This window comes from Nycticebus coucang, chromosome 1 (assembly GCF_027406575.1).
Source record: "Nycticebus coucang isolate mNycCou1 chromosome 1, mNycCou1.pri, whole genome shotgun sequence".
Taxonomy (NCBI): domain Eukaryota; kingdom Metazoa; phylum Chordata; class Mammalia; order Primates; family Lorisidae; genus Nycticebus; species Nycticebus coucang.
The window spans coordinates 95,238,277-95,254,282 of record NC_069780.1 but is presented as its reverse complement, the minus strand read 5'-3'; the positions used below and the strand labels follow the sequence as shown (position 1 = coordinate 95,254,282).

Sequence of the window (16,006 nt, the reverse complement as noted above, 5' to 3'; positions counted from 1 at the left end):
ATCATCTCTATATATTAGAGAAATGCAAATCAAAACAACCCTGAGATATCATCTAACCCCAGTGAGAATGGCCCACATCACAAAATCTCAAAACTGCAGATGCTGGCGTGGATGTGGAGAGAAGGGAACACTTTTACACTGCTGGTGGGACTGCAAACTAGTACAACCTTTCTGGAAGGAAGTATGGAGAAACCTCAAAGCACTCAACCTAGACCTCCCATTCGATCCTGCAATCCCATTACTGGGCATCTACCCAGAAGGAAAAAAATCCTTTTATCATAAGGACACTTGTACTAGACTGTTTATTGCAGCTCAATTTACCATTGCCAAAATGTGGAAACAGCCTAAATGCCCACCAACCCAGGAATGGATTAACAAGCTGTGGTATATGTATACCATGGAATACTATTCAGCCATTAAAAAAAATGGAGACTTTACATCCTTCGTATTAACCTGGATGGAAGTGGAAGACATTATTCTTAGTAAAGCATCACAAGAATGGAGAAGCATGAATCCTATGTACTCAATCTTGATATGAGGACAATTAATGACAATTAAGGTTATGGGGGGGGAGCAGAAAGAGGGATGGAGGGAGGTGGGTGGGGCCTTAGTGTGTGTCACATTTTATGGGGGCAAGACATGATTGCAAGAGGGACTTTACCTAACAATTGCAATCAGTGTAACTGGCTTATTGTACCCTCAATGAATCCCCAACAATAAAAAAAAAAAAAAAAAAAAAAAAAAAAAAAAGAATATTTCATATATTTTTTTCATGAAGCAAAAGCCATCATGACATTAAAAGATTTTAACATAAGAGGTATTCGAGGTTTGCAGAAAAAAAGCTCGTGTGTCATATTATTTTAAAGAAATAGTGGAATGCAAATATGAGTTGACCTATAGTTGATGATTTGTTTTGACTTCATTATTCAGCATCTTAACGTGGAAGATTCTGACAGCCCAACAATTCATTTTCTGTTCTCTTTTCAGACTTCTTTCCATTTTAATTTGGAGGGGAAAAAATGGCATTTTATTTCCTGCTCTGTATGGACTCAAAAGTTGTAAAAATTATAAAGGGGAGAAAAATTGTCAATTTTTTAAAGGTTAAATGCAGGGGAATTAGAGTGCCCGAAAGGGCAGGCTTTGTATGGATTCAGGGCTGAAAGGTAGATAACTCCAAAAGGCAAACTCAAAGATGGGTATTAAATAAAAAGATTGGGCAAGGACAAGCATGCAGAAATAGCCGCAGCAACATCATTCCAATTATGAATATTTCCTGTAGCTGTATGCCTGCCTTGAGTGACCCCTGCATATGTGCATTGCTTGACGGTACCATGGCAGGAATGCAACTGTCTCTTTAAGTGGATCACTCACTTTAGGGGAACTCCGCAGAAGGATAAAGTACCCCCTACCCCCCTACCCCGGCTTCAACCCCAAATCTTTCCTCTTCTCAAGATGTGAGATAGACGTTTTTCCTGGATAGAGTGCTGTGGTGTCATAGCTCACAGTAACCTCAAACTCTTGTGATCCTCAAGTGATCCTCTTGCCTCAGCCTCCTAAGTAGCTGCCACAATGCCCAGCTAGTTTTTCTATTTTTTGTAGAGAAAGGGGTCTCCTTCTTGCCCACTCTGAGCTCCACTCCTTGCTCCAATACCTGAGCTCAAGCAATCCATCGGCCTCAGCTTCCCAGAGTGCTGGGATTACAAGTGTGAGTGTCCAGCTGAGATACAAGTTTTGTAGGGAGAAGAAAACTCTCAGAAAGCCAGGGGAGAAAACTAGCTTCTAACAGCTGAGTGTAGCAAGACTGGGGCACCCTTTAAATCTCACAGAGTAGAATTATCTAAAGCAAGCTGTGTAACTACAAGGTCGACAATCGAGTTTGCAAACTCATCTTAGAAAACTGCTACGTACCTCATTGCTAAATCTACCACTACAGTCACCTTAGAAATACTCCCCTGGGCCTTCTGGTGACCAAAGTGGTACTCAGTATGAGGCATGTTGCTCTTTTTCTAGAATGACCAATCTTGTATAAGTGTCAACATGGGGAGTTCATGGTGTTTGCTCATGGTGACAAGTTGGCTATTTTTTGTTCCTGTCATTGATGAAACTGTGGAAAGCATGGGCTGAAGAAAGACGGGCAACTTCTTCCTGTGGATTGTCAAGCATGAAGACGTTTTCCCCTCTCCAATTAAAATATGGACTCAGGGAGTTTTGTGGAGAACAGATCTATACTTCTGACTCTTCTCTGTGAAACATGGTTAGTTGCTGGGGCATCTCAGATTTGAGTCTGTCCTGAAGATGTTTGAGCATTCTTCTGGATCCACCTATACCCCGCAGCTGGCTCTGTTCCCTTCTCCTCTCAGGGCTGAAACAGCCCTTTGTCAGGATTTTAAAACTATTGAGAAAACAGCATTTGATTTTCCCCAGTGCCACAGACATGGGAAGCGATCAAAGTGTAATTTGGTTCAGAGATGTCGCTCTATGAATCTTTAATCAAATTCAGCCAGAAAATGAGTAGAATACATATTTAGTGAGCCTCTGGTGCCTAGACTCTTTCTTGGGAATGGAAGCAATTTCTAGGACAGTGTGTCAGAACCCTTACACCTTCTTCCCAAGCACCCACCTTACCTGCTGGGAATGACAGAAACCTCCCAGTAACCCGAAATCATACTGACAGGATGGGAAAGAAGTCTGTTTAAGGCATTTGCCAGCATCGTCAACAAAAGTAACACTCAGAAAATCTGCTTTATAGAAGAGATTCAGCCCTGGAGGTTGGGCACGGTGGCTCAAGCATGCTAATCCCAGCTCAGGAGATCAAGCCCAGACTGACCAAAAGTGAGACCCTGTCTCTACTAAAAATAGGAAAACTAGCCAGGCATTATGGTGGACACCTATAGTCCCAGCTACTCAGGAGACTGAGGCAGGAGGATCCCTTGAGCCCAGGAGTTTGAGGTTGCTATGAACTATGATGCCACTACACTCAATCCAGAGTGACAGAGTAAGACTCTGTCTCCAAAAAAGAGAGAGAGAGATTCAGCCCTGGGAAAAATACCAAAAATATACATTACTTGCCTTAGAGAACATTTTTATCATCTAGCTCAGTAGTTCTCAACCTTCCTAATGCCGCGACCCTTTAATACAGTTCCTCAAGTTGTGGTGACCCCCAACCATAAAATTGGCAACGAAAATAATTTTATGGTTGGAGGTCACCACAACATGAGGAACTGCATTAAAGGGTCGCAGCACTGGGCGGCGACTGTGGCTCAAGGGGTAGGGCGCCGGTCCCATATGCCGGAGGTGGCGGGTTCAAACCCAGCCCCCGGCCAAAAAAAAACCAAAAAATAAAGGGTCGCAGCATTAGGAAGGTTGAGAACCACTGATCTAGTGAAGGTAACATAAACATATGCAAAGATAAATAGAAAAAAAGGGCTATTTAAGTTACACGCAAAATGAGAGGTACAGAGAAATAATGCAAGAAATCAAGTAGTTTATAGCCCCAGGATTGGAATAGACCTTAAAAATCTTCCAGTAATGTGATGACTAAATTCACATCTGCTGGGTAACAGTGCACACTATCTGGGTGAAGGGCACGCTTACATGCATAACTTTGGCTAAATCTGTACAAAAAGTGTGTAAACGAGACATGTGTACACTCACTCAACATTCTGAAACTTTTTAAAAGGAGGAAATCTAGCCCAATAATTTACTTATTCTTTTTGTTTCTTTGTTTGTTTGTTTGAGGCAGAGTCTCACTCCATCACCTGGGTAGAGTTCCATGCTGTCATAACAGCTCACAGCAGCCTCAAACCCCTGGATTTAAGTGATTCTCCTTCCTCAGTAGCTGCAACTACAGGTAACTGCCACAATACTCAGCTAGTTTTTTCTATTTTTAGTAGAGACAGGGTCTGATTCTTGCTCAGGCTATTCTTGAGCTCCTGAGCTCAAGTGATCCTCCTTTCTTAGCCTCCTGGAATGCTAGGATTATAGGTGTGAGCCACCACCCCTGGCCCATAGCATTTTTGAATGAGGAATTTAAGTCAGGAAAAGCAACCTTACCACTAGGGTAGGACCATTGCACTGGCTGGAATGACTTACAGCTTTGGTCGCCAACTCCAATTCAGGGACACTCAGCCCTTTCCCAGTAGCTCATCTGTCACAGGGAGCTGGGGAGACCAAGTGGGTGTTCATAGAGGTGAATGTTCCTGAAAGAAGGAAGCCAAAACATTAATCAAAGAGATCTAATTAAAATTGTAAAAGTTAAGTCCCAAACCATGCATACAATCTCTTCAGTGGGCATGAACTTTGAAGGGACTCAACTTTGAACTATCAGAATTAGATGGGGAGGGGTAGGATTGAAGAAGTTTAGAACAGTCTTATTTTTAAAGAGCTTTGCTTCTGTGATGCTTTAAAAGATAATCAAAATGTGGAGAAACTTACCAACAGGTGCATGCAATATAATACGCAGACCTACAAATATAAATGTAGAGTATTTATTTAAGTTTAAGAATCAATAATGGATGAAGGACACAATGGTTATAATGGATCATTGGACAAAAATTCTTTGGTTTTAGAATTTTTTTACCTAACAACTCTTGCTATATCCATAGTTCTCCCTCCCTCTCCAAGTTTTATCTTTTCTCTTGTTCATTGGTTTACTTAATTTCAAAGACAGTTAGATAAGCTAAAGTAATCATTCCACAGATGTGTAAGTGTATCCTGCCATGAATAAATTATGGACGTTTCAGTAAGTAGCAAATGGAAGGGGAGCAGCCTCCTGGCTGACACAGATGGGTTTGTTGGCCAAAATAAACTCTATTTTGCCTTAAAAAACAAACAAACAAACAAACAAAACTAAGCAATTTCTTCCTCTTTTGTTGCTTTGTGAACAATCAACCAAACAGCCTAATTTTTTTTAAAATTTCAGATTAATATGAGGCTACAAGTGAATAGGTTACAGTTTCCATTTGTCAGGCAAAGTCCAAATTGTAGTTGAGCCCTTCACCCAGAGGGTGTGCTGTACACCCTGACATTGTGCCTGTTAAGTTAGAGCTTACCATTCCCTCCCTCCCCTCCCTCACTTGAATTTAATTATTTTTTGGATAGCCTAATTTTTGATGTACACGCAGTTGGTTTCTTTTTCTTCCTTTTTTCAGATTAATATGAGGGTACAAATGTTCAGGTTACATTGTTTTCATTTCTAAGGTAAAGTTCAAGTTGCAGTTAAGCCCGTCACCCAGGGGGTGTGCAAAACACTCTCACACCCTCACATTGTGCACATTAGGTGATATCCCGCCAATCACCCTCCCTCTTGCCCACTTCTCCCTCCTCACCCCTCCCTCTTGTGAGACTACACTTCTGTTTTTCTTTAGTGTGGGATTGTAGCTACTTATACATTGGTTTCATATTAATATTCAGTAGATTGGATATTTTTTCCTTTTTTTTTTTTTTCTGTCACCCACAGCCTCAGCCCAGCTCATAGCAACTTCTCACTCTTGGGCTCAAGCAATCTTCCTGCTTCAGCCCTAGAAGAGCTGGAACTATAAGAGCTCCCCCACCACACCTAGCTAGTTTTTCTTTTTTTTTTTTTTTTTGAGACAGGGTCTTGCTCTTGCTCAGGCTGATCTGAAACTTGTGAGCTCAAGCAATCCACCAGCCTTAGCCTCCCACAATGTTAGGATTATAGGCCTGAGCCACCATGCCCAGACCTTTTTTTCCATTTTTCAAATACTTTACTAAGAAGAATGTGTTTCAGCTCCATTCAGGTAAACACAAAAGATGTAAAGTCTCCATCTTTTCTTATGGCCGAATAGTACTCCATGGTGTACATATGCCACGGTCTGTTAATCCATTTCTGGGCTGATGGGCACTTGAGTGGATTCCACATCTTGGCAATTGTGAATTGAGCTGTAATACACATTCTGATGCAAATGTCCTTGTGGTAAAATGATGGTTTTTTTCTTCTGACTAGATACCTAGTAATGGTATTAAAGTATCAAACGGAAGGTCCATTTTTAGTTCTTTGGGGATTAAGTTGAATTTATGCACAAGTTGGGACAGGTGCGTCTACCTACTACCTGTATAATGACCTTGTTCATAAATGCGAGTTCTACATCAGTAGGATATCTGTGACTCGCCAGCTGCCTGTACTGCTCTTTGATCTCCAAAGCTAAATCTAATGATTTCATTTACTTCCTTCCTCAATGGCCTATGTGTGTGGGCTGAGTCCCAATGAATCTTCAAATCCGAGGAAAAACATGCTTTGTTGTCTCCTAAACAAAGTATTCTTTTTTTTTCTTTTTCTTTTCTTTTTTTTTTTTTTTTTTTTTTTGAGACAGAGTCTCATTCTTTCACTCTGGGGCAGAGTGCCATGCACTCATCATAGCTCACAGCAACCTCAAACTCCTGGGCTCAGTGATCCTCTTGCCTCAGCTTCCCTAAGTAGCCGAGAACTACAGGCACCTGCCACCATGTCTGGCTAGTTTTTCTATTCTTTTTTTTTTTTTTTTTAAATCATAGCTGTGTACATTAATGCAATCATGGGGTACCGTGCACTGGTTTTATATACAATTTGAAATATTTTCATCACACTGGTTAGCATAGCCTTTCTGGCTTTTTCTTAGTTATTGTGTTAAAACATTTATATTCTAGACTTCCTTTTGCCTCGTTGCACTCCTGAAAGCAAGATGGGGCACCAGCAGCTCTACTGGAGCCACCCACGAAAATTCGGCCAGGGTTCTCGCTCTTGTTGCGTCTGCTCAAACCAGCACGGTCTGATCCGGAAGTACGGCCTGAATATGTGCGGTCAGTGCTTCCGTCAGTACGCGAAGGACATCGGGTTCATTAAGTTGGACTAAGTAATCTTCCTTGAATGGATTCTCCAGGGGGATGCCATGAAAGAAACCCAGCTAACTCAATACATCCATAGATGGACAACACATGTACATAAAATAAAATTTTAAAAAACCCTTCGAAAAAAAAAAAAACATTTATATTCTACATTTAGTAAGTTTCACATGTACCCTTGTAAGATGCACCATAGGTGTGGTCCCACCAATTACTTTCTGTCCACCCATCCTCCCCCCTCTCCTCCCCTCCCTTTCTAGTTTTTCTATTCTTTGTAGAGATAGGGTCTTGCTCTTACTCAGGCTGGTCTCAAACTTCTGAGCTCAAGCAATCCATCAGCCTCGGCCTCCCAGAGTGCTGGGAAAACAGACATGAGCCACTACGCTCAGCCCTGAACAGGGTATTCTTATGTGATGTAGACTTTATCTGTGTGTCAGCCCTTTCTGCAGTTGAGAAAAAAAAGAAAACGTGTCTAATAAAATCTTACCCTCACTGTGTTATGCTCATTTCTTTAAAAAGAAGCAGTAATTCAGTCTGGTTATGTAAAATAATAAAGGAATAGGGTGGTGGAGGGTTTTAAGAACACCTGTGTAAAATAAGAAAGGATTATGGACTCAAACATCTTTAAAAAATCATGTCAGTTAACTGCACCAAATGGTAATTCTATATAAGAGAAAACAAAAATCCCATGGCATGGCGTTACATGTCCTGCAGAATCTGACCATAGACTTAGGTTAGTTACTAGCGCCTTAAGCGATATGATGTATACAAAGATAGTTTAAGAGAAAACAGAAATCAGAGGTTGAGAACTTGGACTCTTAAGCCCATTAGACGTGGCTTATAGCAAGTGAATCAAACTGTCCAAATGTTATTTTCCTCACTGAACAGGGCTCATGATTCTCCCTTTTCATGAGACCGTAAAGAAGCCGAGATGAGATAATAAACTTAAATGCTTAGCACAGTGTGGGGTTTTATGCTCAGTTTGTGATTTACTCAGCTTGTGTTCCTACCCTATTGTTCTCACAATCATTTTTTTCTCACAATCATTTTTATTGTCCAACCTCTCGAACAGATTTGCACCTGCAAACAGATTTGTTCCCTCTTTCAGTTGTGCTCTTTCCTCATCTGTCTGAACGATTCAGTTCCAGAAATCTTCCAAAATTCCGTTCATCTACTACCTATCCTGTTACCTTTTTGCCAGTCTACCTAGTAGAAACTAATTATTCTTCCTCAAAAAGCATTACCATTCTAACTGTTAGAAACTGTCATTTGAACAATTCTTACAGGCTTATGCAGATATTTTTCTTTTTATGTATAAACAAGCTCCCCAAAGGCAGGGAGGACCATGGCTATTTCAACATACCCCTAGAATTGCTTGCATGGTGGTGGTCACCTATAGTTCCAGCTACTCTGGAGGCTGAGGCAAGAGAATAGTCCGGCATTGTGGCCAGTGCCTGTAGTCCCAGCTACTTGGGAGGCTGAGGCTGGTTATGTAAAATAGGCAAGAGAATAGCTTAAGCCCAAGAGTTCGAGGTTGCTGTGAGCTATGATGCTACAGCACTATACCAAGGGTGTCAAGGTGAGGCTCTGTCTTGGAAAGAAAAAAGTATTATTACATTCTTCTTAGTAAAGTATCACAAGAATGGAAAAGCAAGTATCCGACGTACTCAATATTAATATGAAGCCAGTAGATGAACTAATATACACCTACACAAGAGAAAAACTCAATTCAATTCAATTGGAGCAGAGATGGGAGGAGAGATAGGGAGGAGGGAAGAGGTAAAGGGGGGAAGGAGAGTGGTAGAGAAAGGGAGAAGAGGGGAGGAGGGAGATCAGTGAGCTCCCCCTTAATGAGCATAATGTAGGGTACATGTCACACCTCCTGGGTGAGGGACACAACTACAACAGGGACTCTACCTAACAAATGCAAATGTTTTAAGCTAATTCTTTGTACCCCCATATTAATCTAAAAATTTAAAAAGACAGTATTGTTAAGAGACAATGGTCTCTGTCTGGACATAGTTTTCATGGATTTAGATCCTGGCTTAATGTTGAATTGACTCTATAATCTTGGAAAAGTTTTCTTTTAAGCCTTCTGGGCCTCAATTTCTTCAGCTTCAAAGTGATTAACATAGCATAGACCTTCCACAGTCTGTGTGAGAATTAAAGGAAATAAAACATGTAATGGGCTTAGAATCTGGAACATAATAAACATCAGCAGTCATATTTCATAAATGTGAATTATTAGATCATGTTGCCATTTAACTCCGACTATTTCATCTAATGATGATGGCACTTTGGATTTGTGTGGGGTTTTTTTTTTTTTGTTTGTTTGTTTGTTTGTTTTTTTGAGACAGAGTCTCACTCTGTCACCCTGGGTTGAGTGCTATAGTGTCATAGCTCACAGCAACCTCAAACTCCTGGGCTCAAGTGATCCTCCTGCCTTAGCCTCCCAAGAAGCTGGGACTACAGGCACTGGCTGCAGTGCCAGTCTATTTTTTAGATACGGGATTTTTCTCTTGTATAGGCTGGTCTTGAACTCCTGAGCTCAAGCAATTTACCCACCTCAGCCTCCCAGAGTGCTAGGATTACAGGCGTGAGTCACTGCGCCCAGCCAATAATACTATTTTAATAATACTGTCCATTTAACAATATATTCAGAGCAAACCCATAATCTATATTCTTAAAATGAATAATACCTAAATTCATTATTTAAAGCACTAAAAGATCTCCCAATAATATCATATTCTTAACTTCTTTTCAACTGGGCAGAAATCAGAAAACTGAGAAATAACTATAGCAGATAGAATTGTCCATTTTTTTAGAGTATAAGAAATGTCTGTCATTTCCACAAAGAAAAATCAAGTCCAGACCAGGCATGGTGGCTCATGCCTGTAATCATAGCACTGTTGAGAGGCCAAGGTGAGAGGATCCCTTGAGCTCAGGAGTTTGAGGTTGCTGTGAGCTATGATGACACCACAGCGCTCTACTGAGGGCAAGAGAGTGAGATTATCTCACCAAACAAAAACAAAAATGGGGAGGTTCCAAAGGGTCAGAGGTGTGATGACAAGTCTCAGGTAGCCACTTTGATGTTAATTGGCTGAAGGTATTCATCACCGTCTCTATCCACTTGCACGACATTGATACTCACTGCACTTTCTAAACTCAAATCATCAAATGTAAACTAAAGATAGAACTGCCTCATCTAGCGTGTCCTGTAGAGTACACAGTAAATTTTCAATAAATATATTTTGTAATGAATAAGCCTATGAGTAAATGAGAGGTAAGATTTAAAAAAAAAAAATGAAATAAGGCATAAAATGATGGTGGGGGGGAAAGTCAGGTGGCAGAGGGCCAGAGGTGAGAGATTTAGGACCATCACAATTCTGTACGGATACAACTGGAGTTCAATCTCACTCTTGAGTGAGTCATACAGGACACTGCATGTAGGACAGCTGGCAGTGACTTTGCACCTTTGCATTTATACTGCCCTTTTTTCCGGACAGTACTAGCCAGCCCCCTCTTATTTACCCACAAATAGCCCTCCATGGTTACCTCAAGCATTATCTTCCGGAAACTTCCCATGAGATCTCCAGTCCTCATCTTGTTCACTGTATAGTAATTGTATATGATTCTCCCTGTCATTCAAAATTCTTATTCTTATTAGTGTCCATATTTATTTTCCAGTGACATATTTCATTACCTTCTCTGTCTTCCGTAGCAGTCACTAGAAAGAAACAATTTACACCCCAACACAGTAATGTGGGAATGAGTTTTTGCCTTCTGAATTATTTTCTTAATAATATGGTATAGTTCTGTAAATGTTAGTGTATTATAATAACTACAGGTCTAACAATTAAGTTCACAAACTCAACCTTGAGAAATTGCCACATACCTCATTGCTGAATATCAGTCTGGTCACCTTCCAAGTCCTCCCCTTAGAAAGCTATGCACTAAGGTCAATGTTTAGTATACCCTTCAAAACACTTTTAAAACTCTTTTTCTGGAATGGCCATCAGAACTGTCATCACCTGAGGTCTGACAATTAAGTTTTTGAACTTGCCACCCTGTGCTTACGTTGACTTACAAATGACTCTGTAAGCTGCTGTCATAACCTTGGCATATCAGTGTCTCACAGCTCTGTTCATGTCGATGGGTAGTGATATCTTGCTGGGTGGCCTTCATGATTGTTGTTGCGTGTTTTTGTGTGCTGTACACTGATGTGGCCTTACTCTTTGTTTGACTGATGCAACATGCAAAGATTGACATGTTGGAACTTCTGAAGCTAGATCTCTAGATGACTTTAAGGTTCTGCCCAGGCATCCTGGCATGTTTACTCTTGGAACACAGCAGTATATGGAGAGGGCCATGCAGAGGTGCCATGCAGGCGCTCAGAGAGCAGCCATTGCCGTCTGAGCTCAGCCCTCCCGCCATCTCTGCCACAGCATGAGACTCTGAGAAAAAGCACCTCAGACCTTTAACACCAGAATAATCACCAGCCTAATGCCACTAGATAAACATTAATTGATGAGCCATACAGCAAAAATTGCTCCACCAAACCCTGCCTGAATACCTGGCCTACACATTGGTGAGCAATCATAAAATAGGCCATGTGTGGTGGCTCACACCTATAAACCCAGCACTCTGGGAGGCCACGGCAGGTAGGTCCCTTGAGTTCAGGAGTTTGAGACCACCCTGACCAAGAGAAAGACTCCGTCTCTACTAAAAATAGAAAAACTAGCTGGGCATGGTGGCGGGCACCTTTGGTCCCAGCTACTTGGGAAGTTGAGGCAGGAGGATTAGTTGAGCCCAGGTTGCTGTGAGCTAGGTGACACCATGGCACTTTAGCCAGTGTGATATAGTGACACTCTGTCTCAATAATAAACTAAAATAAAACAGCACACATTAAATCTCAGCTGTAATTTTTCACCTTATCTCCTTCCTATGGAGATGACATGTGCTGGGGGTTTCTAGTACCTATCTTACAGATGTCAGCTCGTGTATGTCCCTGTCTTGAGATACTTTCTAATTCTAATTTCAATTCAGATTTCTTTTTTTCTTTTTTTTTTAATCCCTAGATTGCTGAAGAGTGTATTGTTTTTATATCTACATATTTTTTTATTTTTCAAGGTTTTCTTTTACTATTAGTGATTTCTAGTTTCATTCTATTCCTTTCTGGTCAGAAAAGATAGTTGGTGTGTTTTCAATCATATTCTTAAATTTGTTAAGACGTGTTTTGTGATTTAAATGCATCTATTCTGGGGAGTGTCCTGTGTGTGTCTGAGAAGAATGTGTGCTCTGCTTTTGCTGGGTGGCATGTTACATATATGCCTTTTAGGTCCCTTTGTTACAATATTGTTGCTCAGATCTATTGTTTACTTACTGACTTTATCTGGATGTTCCATTTATTGTGAAAGGATCAACTTCTCCCATTATGATTGTATTACTCTTTATTCCTCTCTCCAGTATGTTTGTTTCATCTTGGGCACATATATACAAAGGGTGCCAAAAAAATGTATATACATTTAAGAAAGGAAAAAACCTGTATTAAAATTATAATACTCAATATACACTGATGATGTTTGTTATCTTGTTATGTTGTATCTCTCCTAATTGCAGAAGCCAAACATGACTTGAGTGTTACAATTTTAATGTAATTTAATACACTTGAAGAAATGATCTGGGAATAGGTTAACAGTTTGAACAAAAGTGAGAAGGAAAAATGATTGTATTGTATGAAGGGGAAAATATATGTTTGTAATAGATAGGGGGGAATGGGGATAAGGAAATTGAATTTATTCATATAGAAGTAAGTAGAAATAAAGTTTGGTGGCAATGGTGGAGCCAGAGCATGAAGGAAACTTCTCCAGTTGCCATGTTCTGTAGAACTGAGACGCATGTTGCTAGGCAGCTAAATCTAGATCTTAATCTAGAGAGAGTCAACAGAAGGAGGGAACTTATATTACTTTTTCTCATGGAAGATATCAAAAATCTTTCTTCATAGAGATAAACCTTAAAAATGACCCACAAATGGGGCTGTAACTAACAAAACTCATGAGAACCATCCATTCATCTGTTGGTAAGTCATTCAAAGATTTCTTTTGGTGGGGCTTTTGCCATTTGGGGAAGTAAGCCTCCCCTTCAACGTCATTACTTTACCCACATAATCAAGGTGGTCTTATCCTTTTAATGATGCAGCTATGTGGGTCACGATGAAGGCTTTGAGATACCCCAAAATTAAGAAACGTAAAATCCACATGCATGGAAATCAATGAAGCCCTCCCAGCACCACGGAGAAGCCAAGCATAACACAGTCTGTCTGGGAACATTTGTAGTGACCCAACTAATGTTCATACTGACAGAAGGTCTCTGACTCTCATTGAGAACAAGCAAAGCAGAGGCTAAGGAAAGTATCTGATCTTTTAAACAAGCTTTCGAGGAAATAATTCTTAGTTTTACAAATCAAATTATCATACAGAAATTCAATAATAGAGATAGTTTGTATAAATGAAGACAATGTCAATTTTCACCTTGATGAAGAAACTTAGACAATCAGAAGTTTAAGGGAAATTGTGGACAACACAACAGAAGCAGTTAAAAAGCCCATGAGAATTTGAAATAAATGTGTGTTCCCAATATCACCCTTTAGGCTGAGATGTCAAGTTAATCATACCCTAATTTTATATGTTTCCCCCTTTTAAGCATCTCCTAAATATACTTTCTGATTTATTATGTACTCAGGGATGGAAGAGTATTGCAGGAATAACAAAAACAAGTAGGAGAATTGAGTTAGATTGTGGTGAAGGTTTTGCCTGATAGAAGTTGGATTGATGGAGTCCACAGTAAAGCTACACGGATGGAACGAACAATGATGGGAACTTGGAAACTGGGGAAAAAAATGGAAAGGGAAGACATTTGATTCCACCATGTATTTGACAAGTAAGTGTCACTTAAGAATAAAAGTTAGGGTTACCTATTTAAAATCTACAAGTTAGGATGGTCAGAGGTGATAATATAATACAATACAGGTCATGGTCATAGGTCAGTGGTTAAAGATCACTGACATTGTTATAGGAAACTCAGCAATTTCCCTCAAGACCATGTCAAAAGAATAAGGACAAGTGGTTTGAAGAGAAGGAAAGAGAAATTTATTAGTTTTCTGGCAAATGAGGAAGATAGAGACTTGAGTTCTGTAAAACGGCATCTTTCCTTTACATCAGCAGAAATACAGGCTTTTAAAGGAAGGACCCTCAGTTCTAGGCTTTGTCATTCATCTACAGTTAATGATTCTAATAGTGCCACCTCTGCTGAAGACAAAACTGTGACCTCTGCCCACCTCAGAAGCCCACCTGAGAGGCCCACCAGGACCTCCTCCTGCTGGCTCTGGGCCTCCATCCCAGTGGTTCAGCTGAGCCACCTTCAGTAACACAAATAACAAAAGACGTTCCCCTGGCCCCTCCCAATGACCATCACCTGAGCCACAGGCCTCAGCTCCCAAAAAGAGCAGAAGAAGTTTTAAAGACACAGAAAATATTTTTGCCATCCACTCTGTTACAAAATCATTTGTAAAGGTAAAAAAAACAAAGCAAAACTAAATGCTGAATGGGTTGTCCATATGCTACCTAAACATACACTATGAATAAGATTATTTGTAAAGAAGAAAGTAGGAAATCAGACACTATTTTCTTCGTGGTCTATGCAGGGTTTATGTGGAAGGTTGGAGTATGAATAAGGAAGAGAGACGAATAAGCGTGTCGTGAGCTGGCTGGCAGCAAAGTTGTTTGGAGGTGGCTTTGGTAGCAAGCACAGAAAAGCTCAAGGATCTGTAGGACATATGAGAATTGTGAGTTGGAAACATCTTCTGCTAGCTTCCATTTATTCAGATACAGATGTTTATAAAATTAAGTAAGAATAAGGATGTTAGGTAGTTAGCTACATATGAACAGGGTGGATGACAGATATGGTTAGGCTATTCTGAATTGAGTTGGGTCAGGCTGATCTGGGCTATTAGGGGAATGAGGCTGAGTAAGACCTTGAAGGTGGGTTGTTATCAAGACCTTGAAGGTGTGTTGTTTTGAGAACACCTCAACAGGGTTAATTAAGACCTTGGGAGACTTTCAAGAAGAGCTGATACTCCTCAAAATTGTATATGAAACCAAAAGTGTGCTTTCCATGGAGCCTGTAGTTACTAAAATGGGGCTGGCTCACTGTGCAAGTCATTAATAAACTTTCTTTTTTCTTGCTAAAACTTTACTTGCTCTTTTAAATTATCTAGGTGACTACCTCCAGCCACCATACTGCTCTAACAAGAAGCTCTCCGTAAAACAGAGTGAATAAAGAAAACAATTTTAGGGCGGCGCCTGTGGCTCAGTCAGTAAGGCGCTGGCCCCATATACCGAGGGTGCTGGGTTCAAACCAGGCCCCAGCTTAACTGCAACCAAAAAATAGCTGGGCGTTGTGGTGGGCGCCTGTAGTCCCAGCTACTCGGGAGGCTGAGGCAAGAGAATCGTTGAAGCCCAGGAGTTGGAGGTTGCTGTGAGCTGTGTGATGCCACAGCACTCTACAGAGGGCTATAAAGTGAGACTCTGTCTCTATAAAGAAAAAAAAAAAAGAAAATATTTTTATAAGAGTAAAACTCCATGAGTGACAGGAAAATGATTCCAGGGAGGAGAGGTCAAAGATCATAAAACAAGATCAAAGAAAAATTAAGGAGAAAGGGGCTCAGGTCCAGATGATAGGTGCTGAATCTGACATCTTTCATTTTATTTTACCTACTATATGCATTGTATTTAATGAGTATACTTTAGATCACTCAGAGCAGATTTCACTTTCCTCAATTATTTTTTTCACCTAGACTAGTATTTCTTAAGCCCATTACTTTAATGATCTGATAAAGGCTATGGATACTCCCATCAACTACAACAATAGGCATGTTACATATGAAATTACATAATTTTGCCCCAAACACTCTGCCTAGATTTATACTCAAGACCATTAATTTATTTAGGCCAATATCATTCCTTTATATTTTCCAAGTGTACAGTATACTGTCTGCATATTATGTGGTTTTATTAATACTTTATTAAAAGAAAAACTAACAAGTCAGTATTATCAGCCAGTGTATATGTTAGTTCTAATTTTCTTATTTGCACAAATATGATAATAC

The 16,006-nt window shown here is 40.2% G+C and overlaps 1 protein-coding gene across 1 annotated transcript; it reads left to right on the top strand.

The window, feature by feature from the left end:
• The first annotated feature begins 6,651 nt into the window (after positions 1-6,651).
• LOC128588929 (40S ribosomal protein S29-like) lies at positions 6,652-6,966 on the top strand. Its single transcript, XM_053595709.1, has one exon. It carries the CDS (start codon positions 6,681-6,683, stop codon positions 6,849-6,851), a length of 171 nt encoding a protein of 56 aa, XP_053451684.1. The 5' UTR covers positions 6,652-6,680; the 3' UTR covers positions 6,852-6,966.
• The last annotated feature ends 9,040 nt before the right edge of the window (positions 6,967-16,006 follow it).